The sequence below is a fragment of the Caenorhabditis briggsae genome, assembly GCF_000004555.2.
Source record: "Caenorhabditis briggsae complete genome, chrX, whole genome shotgun sequence".
NCBI lineage: Eukaryota > Metazoa > Nematoda > Chromadorea > Rhabditida > Rhabditidae > Caenorhabditis > Caenorhabditis briggsae.
Window position 1 is genome coordinate 12357133 of NC_013491.2, and position 18321 is coordinate 12375453.

Here is an 18321-nt window from a genome sequence, read left to right on the forward strand (position 1 = left end):
TCCTCGTTTACTCCCGATTCTTCCCTCCTCCTCCATCGTCCTCCTTCATTTTCTCACTTTTTTCGAATTTACCATTCTAAAATTTTTTGTCTAGTTTGCATATCGCTTCTTCCAGATTGCTATTACTACCCGTTCCAGTGGGAGTAGCGGTTGAGGCTTTCTAACAAAATGATCCGCTACGGATTAGCGCTCTACCTCTGCCTAGGTATAGCTCATGGAGCCTATTTTTCTCAGGTATAATTTTTGGGATTTAATCGAGTTTTAATTGTTTATTCAGTTTTCAATGAGAGCTCCTGACCATGATCCTTGCCATGATCATACCGGAAGACCAGTCCGATGTGTTCCTGAGTTTATCAATGCCGCCTTTGGTAAACCAGTGATTGCCAGTGACACTTGTGGAACTAACGGCCCATCCAAGTAAGTAAATGTTTTCTTTTTTATCTCGTTATTTCATTTTTTGTCTATTCTTCCAACTGATTGATTATTTACCTTTCTCTCTTCCTTAACATGATTACACTCACTTGATTTTGCTTTTTTGTTTCTTCTTTTCCTTCAACTTGCCCAGAACCTTTCATCTTCGAAAAAAAACTCTAATTGGATTTCCTTTTTTTTTTTAGTTTCCATAAGGTTTAGTTTCTCCGTTTTCTCTATAACAAACATTGTAGACCCCTTTCTCGCCGTCTTGAAAATTGCCTTTTTTGATTAAGATTGTATTGGGCAAGCTACAAGTATGCATTAGATTGAAAAATGTGCTTGGACAGCTACAGCTATGTGGTCAATATGAAAAATAGAGAAAAAAGATATTTAGCTGTTGTTTTTAGATTCTGTACTGTCAAAGAAGGTCCAGATGGAATTATTCGTGAACAGTGTGACACTTGTGACGCTCGCAATCCTCTTCTATCCCATCCAGCTTCTCTCCTCACCGATTTGAACTCGATTGGGAACATGACGTGCTGGGTTTCCACTCCAAGTTTGAGCCCACAAAATGTGTCACTCACCTTGTCACTCGGTAAAAAGTTCGAGCTCACTTACGTCTCAATGCACTTTTGTTCTCGTCTCCCGGATTCGATGGCACTTTACAAATCGGCCGACTTTGGAAAAACATGGACTCCCTTCCAATTTTACTCTTCTGAATGCCGACGAATTTTTGGCCGGGAACCGGATGTTAGTATCACCAAGTCAAACGAGCAAGAAGCCGTCTGTACAGCTTCACACATTATGGGGCCAGGTGGAAACCGTGTTGCGTTCCCATTCCTGGAGAATCGACCATCTGCCCAAAACTTTGAGAACTCGCCGGTACTTCAGGATTGGGTCACAGCCACTGATATCAAGGTGGTCTTCTCTAGACTAAGCCCAGATCAGGTATCCATAGAAAAAGAGTACTGTATTATAAAAACAAAGACTTTAGGCTGAACTATACGGATTGTCTAACGATGTCAATTCATATGGAAACGATACCGACGACGAAGTCAAACAACGTTATTTCTACTCAATGGGAGAACTTGCAGTTGGTGGTCGCTGCAAATGTAATGGTCACGCCAGCCGATGCATCTTTGACAAAATGGGCCGGGTAAGCAGTTAGTCATCGAAACCTCTTTCTCATTTTTTTCTATTACTCATAAGTACACGAACATGATATTTTTTATTTCAGTATACATGTGACTGCAAACATAATACAGCGGGAACCGAATGCGAAATGTGCAAACCGTTCCATTACGATCGTCCATGGGGAAGAGCCACTGCCAACTCAGCCAACTCTTGCGTCGGTAAGTGGGGTTTGAGGAAAATGAAACGTTTTCTGTTTTCGCGCACTCAGCCGATTAGTTGTTTCTCAAACATACAGGTAGTCTCGCGCGTTCCAATATCTCAATGGATATTAATGCCAATGCCTGAGGCCCCCGATCCGTTCCATCTCATTACAAATGTCAATGCAAAGTACAATGCGCGAGAAACCACGGGATATCTATCTCCACACTTTTGTGTTAACGCGCTCTACGTTCCTTTTCAAAAATTTTTGCGCGAAATTAGGTCGGGATCTATTCTTCCATATGTGAAGGAATTTCATGGGTTTTCTAGCACCGGTGCGAGGAGGAAAAGTCCAGATCATTAAAAATTATGATGCTATCAAAAAACAAATGAGAATATTAGATACACGGCGTCACGGACAAGACAAAACGCGAATTATAATCAAATGACTATTATAATAATCATATTCCGTACGGCTTTCCCATACCGAAAAAGCGGGTCAAAACGCGCATCTGATGGCCTGTTGTTGCCGATGAAGCTGAGTACCCTCTTGAATTCGTTCCAAAAAACCTTTCTGATGCCGACTAGGCTCTTTTTGGATACCCTCAAACATTAAGGGACTCCGAAATCATGTAGAAACTCCCGCATAACTTGTTTTGCTCGGTGTTACCTCGTTTAGTATGCACACACAGGTGATGCGTTCTGGGGAAGTACATTGTTCCGAACCCCTGTATTAGGCGATATACAAACAACCGTTCCGAATATAGGGTCCCCCCGTGCCGACGTCAATATATATTGGATTAAGTATGTATATGACGAACGAGGTGTGAAAAGTTAGTGAAAAGGTGTTTGGAACCAACATTCTGTCCCTTTCAAAGGTTCTGTGTGATTGTCAGAAGCGCCATATGTAGTAGAAGCGGCCTATTTTAATAGATGTGCGATGGGAATGAACATTCCTACGGTAGGCATACATAGACATGTGCTGCTTGCATGAATTACTGCTAGATTAATAGCCCGCCGGTTGTAAATAAACTGGACGAATACGAAGAGGCGCTCACAATCAACCGAAGCCTCGGGATTATTGAATGATGAATTGAAAATTCCAGCTTGCAACTGCAACCAACACGCAAAGAGATGCCGATTCGACGCTGAGCTCTTCAGATTGAGTGGAAACCGGTTAGATTGAAATGGTAGACGGAATAGGGGAAAAAAAGTTTGAAATTTCAGATCGGGAGGTGTCTGCTTAAACTGTAGACACAACACAGCAGGAAGAAATTGTCACTTGTGCAAACCTGGATTCGTTAGAGACACTTCGCTACCAATGACTCATCGTAAAGCCTGTAAATGTAAGTTTAACCGACCAAAGCGTTGAAACGTCATTTATCAACCCGACGACTTCGATCTCCTTCGTTTTTGTTCTTGGAGCCCTTGGGACCTTCTTTCTGTATGACCTAACCCAAACAATGTCAAATATCCTAAAAACACAGTGGGGATCTAGTGAAGTGGCCCATGTCAAGAACCTTTATCCCTGTGGTGGTCATGAAGCGACTAATTTCTGGGGGCTAAAAGAAAAAGAGAAGGGGGTCCCAATTTAAGCACCCTTCTCAAGCACCAATGTTACGTAATTGAAACACATCTTTCCCGTTTTCTCCTGCCGGGCTCCTCGATTGACCACCACCACCGATTGTATAGCACTTTGCTTCCAATTGTTTCTTCTTCTTCTTTTTCCCATTTTACACATCCTTCAAAACTTCTAGAAGCCAACAAAGGGTGGAGGAGGAGGGAAATTGAATTTTGGGCAGTGTTTGTTGCCAAAATTGGGAATTGAGTGAGATGAAGAAGAAAACGAGTGAGAGTGGACAAAAGGCCAAGAAAGTGACCACACGCCTGGTTACTTCGTAGTTTTCCTTGTTGATTAGATTTCAGAAGGAGAAAAAAGTGAGACAATATTGAGAAGAGGTCGAAAAAAGTGCTGACCAGGAGGTATGAAGGTCTCTAGGGGCTTGTAAAAAACGAGACAATGAGAATGGAGAGTAGTTCTTTGTTTTTAGAGGGATTTTTCTGAAAGAGCTCTTTGTTTTGAACAAATTCCTTTTTTGAAATTCGAATCGGAAATCAAGATTAACCAGAAACTGCAGATGTATACAAATTAATGGCCTTTAGGTTTTTTTTTTCCAACCTTCCCTCATTGACGCCTCTGGCTACTGAATAAAAAACATAAAATTATCACCACATCCATCTGCGGACTTTCCGCTTCGATACCTTTTTCTTTGGTCAGGCAAGCTTAATGTGCTATTAGCCAAAACAAATACAAAAGACATGGGAAACAAGATGATGCTTCCTCCCATTCCAAAGAAGACACCCATAAGAGGGATCACCGTCTCTTCCCGCCACCATTTTTTTTGGCCTTGGATGGTCACCGACGCGAATTGAATAGGGAAATATAAGGCGAGGGCGACGATTGCATAATACGCACATCATCGCTCACCTCATAATACCCCTTTCAATTTCTCACCCCTCAACCGCAATTACCTACAAACACTTTGCTTTTCCGACCTAAAAAAGTAAAAGAGATGGATCGGGAGGAAGTATATAGTACAAAAAAAGACAAATCTAATTTGTAATTCATCCGGACTGGGGAATAACAAAATGCCACAAAATCAAATCTTTACGACCAGATACACTTGTCGGATGTCAAATTACCGTATCCCAATTTCATCCCTGACGCCAGTTGCTTCATCAACAACTTGTGATGGTGCTCAACGAAGCAGTGTGCTCGTTTATCAAAAAGTGTTGGAGACTTGGCGGACAAATTGCTGTTCGGTGTGTGGTAGTCGGAGGGATATCATCACTGCCGTGTCGCATTCTACCTCATCCTCTCATTTGTTTGATAAGATTTATTGAGCTTATCAATTGAGAAAAGATATTGAAGAAAAAGAAGAAGAGAGTACGCAACACTTGTGTCACCTCTCTCGAACAATGTTGCTCGGATTGAATAGCTCGTTTTTAATTGGTGGAGCAACAAATTGATATTTATTGGAAATTTGGGGAGAATTGGGAGGAAGGATGTGGCTGGTAGGGATTCCGCTATCCAGGGGCCGGGATCGAATCATAAAACGTATTTAGGTAGTTGTATAAAGGGATCAGACGGGGCAGCAAGTAAATCTTTGTTGCTCAATTTTTGTACAATATGCAGAATACAGTATTCGCCCTAATTGAAGCCCATCCAACTCGTCCACTTTGAATTCAATTGCCGATTTCTGTGAAAGATATCAACATTTTGTCAACAGAAAAAAATATTCTTGATATTATGATAAACAACTTATCAGTTGACAACGTGTCAATATCTTTGACATTAACCCAAAAAATTGAATCGACATTGAATGTTAGGAGGGCATTCTATTATAGATTTTATAGTATTTTATTCTAAGATCACCCAGTTTAAAATCCTATCCGTTTTCGAAATGTTCCATATTCAATAATTTTTTCTCAGCTTGCGGTTGTCACCCGGTCGGATCCCTCGGAAAGAGTTGCAATCAATCATCAGGACAATGTGTGTGCAAACCTGGAGTCACTGGAACCACATGCAACCGCTGTGCGAAGGGCTACCAACAGAGCCGTTCCACTGTCACTCCATGTATCAGTAAGTTTTAATGAGATTTTCACAAGCACATTGGAACTCCAAGACCCAAAGATTTGCATAATAGCTTAGTTCTCTTTCTATTGTTGATTTGAAGATCGGAGGGGGAAATTTGAGAGGTGGTGCCTTTTCAATGACACCTTTTGCCTTCCCAAGGGAAATGAGTTGGAACCTCTCAAACAAAATCAAATTACATATGACATTTGAACACCTCACACACACATAAACAAACACAAATACTCCTAACTATGTGAATCTTTTCAGAAATTCCGACGAAGGCAGATTTCATTGGATCATCGAATTCAGGGGAGCAAGGTAAACAAATAGTTAGGAACATGATGTCCTTGACTAACTATACGCAAATATTGGGCAGGAAAAAAAACCTTATGACATTTTCAGACCAGTGTTCAAAGTGCCGAATTGTTCCGAAGAGACTTAACCAGAAGAAATATTGCAAGCGGGATCATGGTAAGTTATACTTTTCAGGATATTCTAATTTTTATTCGATTCGTTTCTAGCTGCTCAGATGGTTGTGGTTAGCCGCGAGATGGTTGATGGATGGGCAAAGTACAAGATCGTCATCGAGTCTGTGTTCAAACGTGGAAACGAGAACATTCAACGCGGCGAGACATCTCTCTGGATCTCCCCTCAAGGTGTCATTTGCAAGTGTCCGAAGCTCCGCGTCGGACGTCGTTATCTTCTCCTTGGTAAGTCCATTACACAACCCATTTTTCCAATTCAATTGTCTCCCTCTCCTTCTCTTCCGTGTTTTGTTTTGTCACTGAGAAAACGAACAAGGAGGATATAGAGAGGATAGTTAGTACCCAATGATAAATGACCACCAAAAATGCTAATTAAGTGTCCGGAGGGGGAGAAAGACGGCGCGTTTGGCGGGTGAAGTGTTAAATGTGACAGGATGGATTAGGCGTGGAACAATAGATAACATAGAGGTGCTAATCTGATAGCTGATTATTTCAAATTGTTTCAGGCAAGAATGATTCGGATCACGAGCGTGATGGATTGATTGTCAACCCGCAAACTGTTTTGGTTGAGTGGGAAGACGATATAATGGATAAGGTGAGAATCGAGGGATTTTTTAAAAATTAATTGTTTCTTTATTTTCAGGTTCTCCGCTTTTCAAAGAAGGACAAACTCGGACAGTGCCCAGAGATTACTTCACACCGATACTAATTTAAAGTTCAAAAAATTTCCCTATTTATTCTTCATTCTAACCTCATGAACAGTTTTTTTTTTCAAAAATCTCTGAATCCGTGTGACCCTGATCCAATCTAGTTTCTTCTTCTTCCTCTATAAATAGCTTACTTTTCCGTACTGTAGCAGTACCATTCCATTTGGCTTCACAAGAAAATATTCCTTTCCTTGAGCATGACGTTCCATTTTTCTGTGGTGCACTATTATTTTCTACCTGTTTATTTCTCTGTCTTATTTTTGTTTCCATAATTCTCATACTTTGGTTGTGAAGTTTCTCTCTCTCAAATCTACCTAACTCTATACACTTTCCACATCCATTCTCCAATTTTGAGAAGACCACCTGACATTTTCATTTAAAAAAAGCAGTGTCATTACTCTTCCTCTCTTTTAAAAACACTTATTTTACCTGTTAAACCTGTCCAGTACAATAATAAAGTCTCCAGATTACAAACGGTTTCAAACAATAGGAATGGGGACGGATATCTTGGCAACAGGTGCAAGTCGAGTGGCTCGTAAAACTCTTCAGATTTGCATAACCACATGCATTTTTGGTCTAATCCCCTTTATTCTCCTCTTTGTCACAATTTGACACCGTGGACCACCTGATACTGGTTACTCATTAGACCGTGGACGAGCATGTTTGGTGGAATTTGGGGTCTTAAAGGTGTCAGCTGTACAAATTTGAATTCTCTGGGAACAGTACCAGTTTTATTGGTATCAAAATAGTTGTAAGACATGTTTGCTTCTGACTCGAAAGATCTAAAATGTGTTTTTGAAAACCCCCAAATCAGGGATCTGATGAAGTTCCTGATCTTCTGAATTTCTGAATCCTCCAATCTTGAGAAATTTGAAAAATTAGAAGAATCAGATTTTCAGAAAAAATCCTGATTTCCAGGTTTCAAGCAAAAAACAAATAAAGTTGATTCTGCTCGAGACCCGCGAGGAAATTTTAAGCGAAGTGCCTTTGATATACCGTATATCTTTCATTCTGAAAATGATCAGGTTTTTCGGTATTCCGATTCCCTTTCCGAACATCCCTGTTCCAAATATCAAGAGCAATTTTGAAAGTCTGATTTCTAAATTTATTACAGCTTTTCAGTTTCATGCTTATCAAAATTGATCAGTTTTTTTTCTCGTTTAATCTTCTCACCAACACTGAAGCCTTTAAAAAGTACATTTTTCATTTCATGTAGTCACTTTTTCGGTTTTTTTCATTACCTGAAAGCGAGGAGCAGTGATCCACAAAAAGCTGGCTGTGCCAGTCACCGGCGCCACCCCAAAGAAACAATTCAATTTACTTCGATTAATTTTTTTACTCTCCCGAGTGCATACATACATACACGTTTTTACGATAGGAAACAAGAAGTGGCTGGCTCTAGTGGCCAAAGTATTCCCGGTTGAATTGCGACGGTCCGCCCGAAATGACAAATGTGCAAGTCGTCGCCTCTTGCTGAACGACGTGTCAGCACCGAGCAAAAAAGAAAAGAATTATGCACGGGGGGTCTTCACACTTTTCTCCTCAAAACTTTCGATCATCACTAGTTTTCTGTGATGGATATTGGAAATGAGCCCTTGGGGAAACGTTTTGTGGTTTCTTGGACGGACGGGTACAAGAAAAAATGTTGGATTTTTTTTGGAGGGACGGACTCTGGTGAAGGAAGTCATTTTCTTGTTCAATTGTTTATTAAGAAAAGAAAACTACAAAATCTAACTTCTAGAAGTGTAATGTTGTTCCGGGTTCGTTGATGGAGATCTGGATGACTTTCTGGCAGTGTTGGTCTCGAAACAAATGTCAAACTCAAGGAATTTCTCAGGTAGATTGTCAGCGATGTACTTGTACATGAAGTATACGCATCGCTCTGTATCGCATTTTCTGATTTCTGGTCCTACTTCTTGAGCATCATACTTTGGCAGATATTTGTCGACGCAATGAGCAGCCCAGTCTCGGATAAATTGTGCCTGGAAATTTTTAGATGAGAATTTATTTTATAAAACTACAGGTTTTCCTAGAAAATCAATCTAAGATCTAAGTAGTTTGGGCAAGTTAGTATAAAAATAAATAGCCTATAACGTGTATTGGGACTTTTTGCATACGATATTTGACTCTCACCAGAAATGTCGACTACAAAATTGAAGCACACATTTTTTAGAGAAATTGAAAACTCTCCATTGATTAATAGGGGCTTCGAAGCTGTTTTTTTACACTGTCAACGTCAAAATATGATATCTTTTTGTCCGATACTGTGACCGATATTTCAATATAACAAATTTGCTTTAATTTCAAATGTTTGCTGGTTATCAGTATACATCACGCGATTTTCCTTTTTTCAATAATTTTTTTCATTTTTAAAACAAGTTAATTGAGATTTTTAATACGGTACTGTGATAGAGAGTTGGTTTGATACAAAACTAGTTTTTTTTCAATTTTGAAAAATTCCAATCTCATCTCGAATTTAAAATTTGATAAGATCTTTATTCGATCAAAAATCTCTATATTTTCAAATTAAATTCTATTTATAAAAAACATTTTTGAATGAAGACCGGCCCAGAAAAGGCCGAGCGAGGCCAAGACTGAATTAGGCTTTTCAATGCCCGGTATCAGAAAAACTTCATTTGTAAAATTTAAAGACTAGAATATGCTATAAAAATCACTTTTGTGGAAATCCTATCGGGTTCCGGGCCCGCCGGGTCACGGAAAATCAGAGAAAAAGTAGTTACAAGTTAGCATGATATCTCACAACTAATCAAATAGAATGAAGTATATCTGAAATCAGAAATTTACAACTTAAATTTTTTACTTACATGTCTATAATCATCATAGAGTGCTGAACGACAATATGCAGTTACTAGTGAGAATATGACGATTTGAAGTAGATACATTTTCCCATAACCTGAAACGGTCATTTTGTTGTCAAGGAAAACAACAATAACAACAAAAACTACACACCCTCAACAAAGCGTAACTGACTCTCGAATTGAAATCGGAAAGTGAAAAGAGAAAAAGGTTATAACTACGAGAATTGACTGCGTTGGAATCAATTACTCAAAGTCGCGAGAACGACAAAAAGTGACAGCTGAACGGTTTACGGCATTGCCAAGCCCAAGATTTCAGATGTCACAAATGAGAAGAAAGGCGGACGCCAAAATTGAAGACAACGGGAGAAAAGGGGTGGCAAACTTTTTTTTTGCTTCTCGACGTGAGAAGAAAGGACAGGTGGGTAATTATCTTTTGGAAAAATCTCATAGGTACCATCAAAAAGCGAGTCGGCAGAAAAGGAGAACATTGTTTTGTTTTGCGCTGTTTTGGACACAGAAAAATAAGAACAAAAAAGATATAACGTGTTTCTCAGGTAACTTCACCTCATTCGACTTTTCGAAAATTATATAGTTGGACAAGAAAGACCAATAGAAACTAAATACTCAGTTAGAATGGGAAGGTTTTGTTACATTCGATTCGCAGCAGGAGACAACACTTCTCAGTTTCTTTCGTACCTTCTTTATCACATTTTTTGGTATCACGGTTGTCTTCTTGATTCTGTGTGATGATCTCAAGTGAAAAGAGAAACAATTTCCAATTGTTCTTCTGATGCCACCACCGCTATGATTTCATTTCAGATCTTTGTTGGTCATCATGGACTCTGAATCATCGGCTTCTGTTTCCCGCTTCTCACCTTTTTCAAATCAAGAAATAACATTTTTGAAAACAATACGGGCATTGTTTTTCTGGAATCATGATTCATTTATATCGAAACTTTTGGAAAAAGCTTCCGGGAATAGCGCCGCCTTAGTTGTTGCAGTCGGTTTCTTTTTCGACTTCTTCTTGACTTTCGGGGTTCCCCTTAACCATGCTGAACTGTCATGAACTCCGGATGCTAATCATATTTCAAGTAGCCATGGTTTTCATGGTTCAAAATGTCTTTCAAATTTACTCCACATTTGGCCAGCAATTGAATCCCGATGACCCCTACATTAAAGAAGCACTTTCTTATTCGAGTAATGATCTCTACCGTTTTGTGAGTTTGAAAAAAATATTCATAATGATCCAAATGTCACTTTTTAGTCTCAAAACTCCAGTTTCTACTCCACACATGCTCAATGGCTAAGTGATAAAAAGGATACCAGTGTTCTTTGGTGGGAAAACGTAATTGCCATTCAGCAAGTTGGTATATTCGTTGGGTCCATCTTGTTTGGGTATATATCTGATCATTGTGGCCGAAAAACTGTTTGTCAGTACAGCCTTCTCGTGTCTTCGGCTGTTTTACTGTTTGAAGGATTGCAATCTTCTACAATTATAATTGCAATTTGCCGGTTTATCATTGGAACTCAAACTGGAGCAATTATTGTTGTCTCTTGGAGTCTTACTACTGAATTGATATCGCCGAGAACTAGATTTCTAGCTAGAGCTTTTGCCAACTGGGTAATAATAAATTTTTTTCGATTTTGAGAAAAATTATCTCGATTCCTGTGAAATATTCCAAAACTTTCTGATAAACTACTAATCATAATATTATCAACATCTTATCAGTTGACAAATTTTTGATATCTTTCACAGTAATACAGGATAATTGAGTTTAATGTTGACGGATTGAGTGGGTTTCTATTACAGAAATTCCGGTGTCTCAATTTCTGTGAATGCTATCAAAAACCTGTGGACTATGAAAATGTTAGAGATATTACAGAAAATAGTGTATTGTCCGATTTTAGACATTTCTCATGAGAAAAGATATAATTGAGCACAAATTTTGTAGGGTGGCAAGCATTTACGGTAATTTACATAGTCTCATTTTTCAGCCAACCGGAAAGTTCATTCTTGCTCTAATATGTTTCTTCTCTCGTAACTGGAGGATCTCACTCCATGTTTGCGCTGGATTCACATTATTTGGAGCCATTCTTTACTTACTATTTGTCCCAGAAAGTCCTACTTATCTTCAGTGCCACGTAAAATAATAAAATGTCATTTATTTCAATTCAATGTTCCAGGCACAACGAGAAAGAGCTCAAACCATTGTGTCCGACATATTTGAAAAGTCTAACGGCCAATGTATAATCACCCTGCCAACTGGAATAAGATCCAAACCATTGACATTCTGCCAGATTTGGAGGAAGGAGAAGTACAGAAATGTGATAATTCTTTTTGGTGCTATCTGGATCATGACTAACTTTACCGCCACAATGCTCGACTTTTCAGAAGTTATCATTTTCAAAAATAACTTGATTTACAGTCAGATGTTACTTGCTGGAGTTCCAGCGTTGTGTAAAATTGTGGGTTCATTTTCTCCTTTTTTTTACAAAATTTATATTTCCAGCTCCTGGGACTCATCGAAATTTATCTTGGGATCATCAGTCGTAGAAATCTTCATCTCATTTCCCTTTTCATTAATGGTGTCTCCATGTGCGCTTCTGGAATTTTTATTGTACTTGGTCTTCACAAATCTCATCCAACTCTCTATGTGATTGTGTTTCTGATTGGCTACTCATCTATAGAATTTATATGGGACGCTTGTTATCTGTAAGTTCCTCAAACAAAAAAAAATAAAAAGGAACTGAAGAGAGTGGGATTCGAACCCACGCCCCCGAAGGGACTGGTGCCTTAAACCAGCGCCTTGGACCGCTCGGCCATCTCTCCGCATGAAATACGAAAGGTGTAACGGAATGAAGTCTACACAAGAGTGGGGCGCGCTAGCGGGCATGCCGAGAGTAAAAGCGTTTTAAAAATTTTGAGAGAAAAAAGATAGCGAGAGTGTGTGCACTTTGTATGCGGAGATAATATCATAAAATCACGTGAATAAGAAGTTGCCTGCTCATTGTTTAGAAAAAAAATATTCCAGATGCGTCGTAGAACAAGTTCCAACGGAAGTGAGAGGAACTATCAGTGGAGCATGCTCATTTTTCTCTCGACTTTCTGGAATCATTGCTTCGAAAATGGTAGAAACTTTCAGAATTTTCAAAAATGTGTATTTTTATTCAGACAATTGTCAAACGACAATGGGAACCCGCGCCACTTTTCATCGCTTTTGGTGCGGCGATCATCCATTTTCTAATTGCATTTTTCTTTCTGAACGAGAGCAAAGATGCGAACCTTGGAGAGGTGACTTGATAGGATCTATTTAATTCCATCACATGACACTTTTCCAGATTGGTTTTACCCTCCGAAGAATCAGCCAAAAAATGTCGCAAAAAATCAATCAAATCCGAAATATGACGAAAAAGGAGAAGAGACCATCTGAAGTAACAATTCCTGGAGTGGTTATTATTGAGAGGTCCGATCCAAGCAATCCAGTTTTGAAGCCTGTTCACCTAGATAATCAGCAATCAGATTAAATTTTTCAAATTTGGATTTCGTAATAAAGTAATTTTGCTATTATTTCGAAATTCTTCGTTTATAATATTGTTGTTATCAGCTTTTATGCCATATTCAGTGCTCCTTCCAATTCATTTGTTCAAAAAACCATTGCTAAGTATAAAAATTGTTTACAAGCGAGCGAAGTTTTTTGCGCTCGTTTTCTCTTCTTTTCTCTTCTCCCTAACATCTGGCCTCTTTCTTCCACAGTCTGCGTCTCTCTCTTTTTCACAAGAATTTATATTTTTTGGGGTTTATATCGACCCTATCTTCGTTTTATTTTTTCAATATCACGCTTTAATTTCAGAAACTTGAGAAGTCGATAATCGCCAAAATGCCCAGCAAAAACTGTGCGAAAAATCTCCATTCTTGTCAGTGGGAGAGAGATGTAAGTTAAAACGTCGGAAAATGACTATTCATATGAAATTCTGCAGATTCTTCTGGCCTTCTTTGGCCTTCTGGTTCTCTTCAATATCGGACAAATCGTCTACATGTATCGTGCGAAAATTTATCGGGTTCTTCGTCGTGGAGCCAACCAGATCCCGCAAGATGATGAGGATCCGATCATTGGAATCAGGGACTGAGAGTGAGTCGTCATTTTTTTAAAAAAAAAAGAGTAAAAATGTTCCTAATCAAAATAACAACCTCGACGAAGCAAAAAAGGAAATTTTCATAAAAGTTCCATTTTTTTTATGTCGGTAAATGTTATATTTTGTAACTGAAAACCAACGAAATTCCTGAGCGTGTTGTTGGGATAATGCTGCAGCATTACCCCTCTCACAAAACGTTTGATTTCAAATTAGGAAAAAGACATCTGACTTTTTTTCAGAATCCGACCGTTAAACAACGCCTCTTACGCCGTTAACTGATGCTCGTCAAATTCACTCTCTCCTCTCCCTGAATAAAACTTTGTGATAAACAGTTTATGCTATTAGGTTGGCGGGAAAGTCTTTGTCACTTTTTCAATAGTTTATTTCTCAAAGAAAAAATAACCGAATAATTAATTATATTGTCCATCATTATCAACAACATGTCTCCAACGTTCCCTCAATTTATGGATTCCATTGCGGTAGAATCCAGCCGGGCGTGAGGCAAAGTATTGTTTGAGTGCCGCTTCGACCGCTCCACGGGAATTGAAGCTTCTTCCTTCGAAGGCACGTGTCATATCGCCAAATAACCAATAGTCGGAAGGAGCAAGATCAGGAGAATACGGGGGGTGAGGGAGAACATTCCATCCATATCCCATCAGCTCCTGCTTCACTTGTTTCGAAACATGTGGGCGAGCGTTATCATGTTGATAGTACACTTTCTTGTCTTTCAGGGCCGAACGGTCGACTGCTTTCTTGAGGTTTCGTAGTTGAGTAGTGTAGAGGTCTCCAGTTATTGTTTTGCCCTCGGGCAGAAGTTCCCAGTAGATGGGGCCGTCCACTCCCCACCACACAGAGAGCATAACTTTTTTCGGATGAAGGTCGGGTTTGGGGACATCCTGTGGGCTCTCTCCTTCTCCAACCCACTGGGATTTCCTGTGGTGATTATCGTAGAAGACCCACTTCTCATCTCCGGTTATTAGCCGGTCCAGCCATCGATCGCCCGCGTGGAGAGTGAGAAGAGTAATCGAATCGTCGACTCGGCGGTCAAGGTGGCTTGAGTCAGGTGATGACGTATGAATCGACCAAAAAGTTTTCTCATTCCAAGAGACTTCAAACCTTCAAGGACTGTGCTATGGTGAACTCCGAATGTGACAGCTAGTTCACGGCTAGATTGAAATGGATCCGATTGCAATGCGTGCTTCAGCTTGTCCAAATCCAACTCACGGGGTCTCCCAGAGCGATCCTTTTCATCGAGCGAGAAGTCATCTTTTTCGAAACGATGGAACCAATTGCGAATAGTATTGTAGTGAGGGGCATGTGTGTTGTACACATTCTTCAAGAAAGTTTCCGAATCCTTCATCGTGGTGTGAGATAGGAAGAGGTAAATCAAAACATGTCTGATGTGAATAGCAGTGGGAACAAACATATCGTTTCAATTACAGATGAGGAGCAGGGAAGGAAATGGGGACTTGTTTATATGGAAGGTTCTTATCACCTTGTTATTCACTAGAGTCGATATCATACACAGCCTCCATATACGAGAACAGTGATTAAACAAACAGAGTGACAAAGACTTTCCCGCCAACCTAATATTTTGTACATTGATTGAGCTGCACAGAACTCTAATAATCCACACACTTTGAATTCTCCGTCGAGTTCTTCCTCGGCCTACCAAATTTGGATTACGTGGGTCTCCTAAAAGATTCTGATCGCAAAAGATAGGAGGAGGCGGAGTCGATGCTCTCACTGCGTAAATAAAAAATAGATGCATATCTGGCTTTCCCGCCATATCATTTTTTTTGGTACAACTGAAGTGATGTTTCGAGTTCCAAAATGGGGAAATTCCGGATCTCGCAAAATTCCGACTTTCAAAAATTTTGAAATGCCCATTCCAAAATCTGGAATAATTGATGAAGAAACGACCGGATTCCGAGAACGCCAAATAACAACTTGAAAGTAGTTCAGCTCAAAATTTGCAAACAAACTTCTTGCGTACGTCTTCGACATACCGTAGTTCAAAAAGCTCATTTTCCGAAAAAACGGAACTATTTTAAAAGTGGTCGGAATGTTTGAAAATTTCCAAATTGCCGATTCCGTTCCAACATCCCTGGAAATTTGTATAAATTTTTTCCAATCAATTCCCAACTACTCTTGAAACTCTGAAAATATTTATATTATGTTATTTTATTTTCCTTCTTGATCATTCTGACGTAATTCATGAAAGTTGATAAATTGCTTTCGATATTGTTCTATGCCACCTTGGGAGCACACAAAGTATCACTGTCAAAGGCACACAGTTCAATCTCCGTGGGTTGAACAGGAATTCTGGGGCGTTTTTGATTGTCCATCGCATTAAGAACAATGAGCGCTAGATTGTAAATAATATATCGGGGACATGAGTTTTATTCTCGTAGCCGAACCAAAACGAATTCTCTGGGAAGTCGGTTCAATGCTTTTTTGTTTAATTTTTCATAGTTTAGAAAATTTGCAGAAGTTTATAAGTAAGAGTAAAAGAGTTAAGTTAATAAGAAAAAATAGGTCTAGTGCATTTTACTATCTTAAACGTAATAAAAATGATAGGGTTTATGATAAACCCGCAATTTTGCGTACTTTATCGCTAACTCTTCTCCTGTTCAACAAGTAATACTCACCTTTTTGTTTTCCATTTTCTACAGAAACCGTACAGAAAATTTAGAAGCCATTCATTTTAATTTGGTTTTTGATGTTTCTTTCCGTAGAAATTGATCAAAAACATCTGCTAGAACAATTGAAAAAGAGTACAAAAAGCAAGACAATCCGCACCACACATTCCATGATTTTTTGTCCGAGCAAAAATTGTCTCCCATTGTCCCGAGGATAATATGATATCACTATAAACGTTTGATTTCGAAGTCATTGCGCGAGAAGCTTTTGAGAAAACACCTACACATACAGAGAGGAGGCGAGAGATTATTTACGTAGTGAGAGCATCGACTCCGCCCGATTATGACCTGTCTGTTCACCAGATTGCTCCGCAAGAAGTTTTTGCAGAAGCATGATAATTTGGTCGAACTAGATGGTATCTGATCTGAGGACGTGGGAGGTTGTTTATAAGAGAGGAATTGTGCAAATGATGATTGTTACTCAAGTTTTGACTTTTTTAAAAATTATTTTTTAATTTTTGCAGTCATAGCAAACTTAAAGCTATAATAATGAATAAAATCACCTGCCCGCCCTACTGAAAATAATTGATCAAAAATTCGAAAAATGAAAAAAGGAAACAACTCAAAAAACAATAATTAAACCAACAAAAATGTGATGGTTGAGCAGACATCGGTCATTAGAAAGATAAGACATTGCGATAACGGAATAAATATTGTTTTATAATTAGAACAAAATATTTTTAGCCCCAAAAAAACCAAATAATCTTTTCACACCCATTTCCGCTTTCTTGAAAAGATGATTTCTCCTTCAAATATGCGTTCTGACACCATAAAACATATTCATTCAACTGAAACTGTGTACTATAGTCATTCTTGTCTTCCTATTTCTTCTTTAAAAGAGCGTCCGCTTATCATTTGTTATTGCCTTCATCTAGTGGACTTTTCACCTCACTCTTTGCTTCCAATAATATTTTCCACATTTATTCTCGCATTGATTTATTTAAATTTAGTTTTTCATCCATGCATCTATTATGTGTTCGTGTTGGAATCTCCATTCAACCAAAAAATCAGGGATAACGGGGGTCTCATTTAATCTCGCCAGTATAATCCCTGATATAAATATTTGTCGCATTCCTCCTCCTCATACCCGAGAGCAACCATACAAAACTTTCTTCCGTTTTTTAGCCCATTCCTTCCGCATGTTTTTTGACACTTTTTTATTTCCAAAATATTAGCTCTCTGCAGAAACCTAAAGTAGTCTATGGCAAAAAATCAGCTGCGTTTCCTTCGAAACTTTTCTTTCTCCTATTGGAACTTTGTACTGAAAGAATTCCCTCGCCTCGTCCAGGCGGGGGATTTCCCGTCTCTCTGCTGTTTCTCACATCCGACACACTATTTTCCTGCACATCTTTCTTATCAGTTTTGTCTGGTTTTTATGGGATGTGCACAGACTTTTGGCTCTCCAATATCCACCCCCATTCGATAAAAAACAATCGAATTTGTCTGGATATATAAAAGCATGAAAAAGAAAGCAAAAACCATAATCCTTAAATTTTTTCGATATTTCAGATGGAGATGTAGACATCAATTTTTGAAATTCACAATGCATTAAAGAAACGAGATCTTCTTTGTAACATTAAAAAGCATTTTCAGCCACTTTAATCTTGTCACATGCTGGTACATTTTGTACAGAAAGTTTACACTTTTTGTACTGTCAAAATTATCAAAATATTATCACATGTTGCGTTATGTTTAGTAAACTTTAGCCTAAACTTCTGAATCGGAATTCCCCTTATCAGCAGTTCACAATAATAATTGGTAGCTCTTTTCCGTAGTCAAGTTCTCAGAAGCAACAAAATATATACGAACCAATTTCCCGTTGGGATGCTCATTTTTACTATTTTTCCTAGACATTGATATTTTCCATACCACCCCACCCGTGTTTTTCTTCCAACCACAAAAAAGCCCCGGTTTGTATCTTCCTTTCGATTGTTTTTTATTTCTCTATTGACTATATAGGATATGCAGATTTTTATATTTTTCTTGCTTCTTCTCTTTTTTTTCACCTCATTTTTCAAGCAGGAATCAAAAGAAATCAAATTGTGAGTCACGGTGGGTCAACCGGTACGTTTGTGGGTTTTTTCCATGGTT

At 38.8% G+C, this 18321-nt stretch overlaps 4 protein-coding genes and 1 non-coding gene across 5 annotated transcripts; 3 read left to right on the top strand and 2 right to left on the bottom strand.

Annotated features, from left to right (window-relative positions):
* Window positions 1–168: 168 nt before the first annotated feature.
* Window positions 169–6577, top strand: Cbr-unc-6 (the record flags this gene model as incomplete). The annotated part of the gene is made up of 14 exons (XM_045239896.1): window positions 169–234; window positions 278–417; window positions 822–1362; window positions 1409–1570; window positions 1652–1766; window positions 2853–2922; window positions 2974–3092; window positions 4478–4516; window positions 5240–5389; window positions 5651–5701; window positions 5786–5854; window positions 5905–6093; window positions 6375–6463; window positions 6512–6577. 14 exons carry the CDS (start codon window positions 169–171, stop codon window positions 6575–6577), a joined length of 1866 nt encoding a protein of 621 aa, XP_045094407.1.
* A 1728-nt stretch (window positions 6578–8305) lies between these two features.
* CBG10926 lies at window positions 8306–9502 on the bottom strand (the record flags this gene model as incomplete). The annotated part of the gene is made up of 2 exons (XM_002644919.2): window positions 8306–8557; window positions 9401–9502. The coding sequence occupies 2 exons, from the start codon at window positions 9500–9502 to the stop codon at window positions 8306–8308; spliced, it is 354 nt and encodes a 117-aa protein (XP_002644965.2).
* Window positions 9503–10443: 941 nt separating this feature from the next.
* Window positions 10444–12919, top strand: Cbr-pes-23 (the record flags this gene model as incomplete). Its single annotated transcript, XM_045239897.1, has 8 exons — window positions 10444–10611; window positions 10659–11015; window positions 11390–11536; window positions 11579–11860; window positions 11905–12107; window positions 12427–12523; window positions 12567–12686; window positions 12734–12919. 8 exons carry the CDS (start codon window positions 10444–10446, stop codon window positions 12917–12919), a joined length of 1560 nt encoding a protein of 519 aa, XP_045094408.1.
* CBG28841 lies at window positions 12143–12224 on the bottom strand. Its single transcript has one exon. It is a non-coding gene (tRNA).
* A 353-nt stretch (window positions 12920–13272) lies between the features above and the next one.
* Window positions 13273–13522, top strand: CBG10928 (the record flags this gene model as incomplete). Its single annotated transcript, XM_002644921.1, has 2 exons — window positions 13273–13326; window positions 13373–13522. 2 exons carry the CDS (start codon window positions 13273–13275, stop codon window positions 13520–13522), a joined length of 204 nt encoding a protein of 67 aa, XP_002644967.1.
* Between the last annotated feature and the right edge of the window lie 4799 nt (window positions 13523–18321).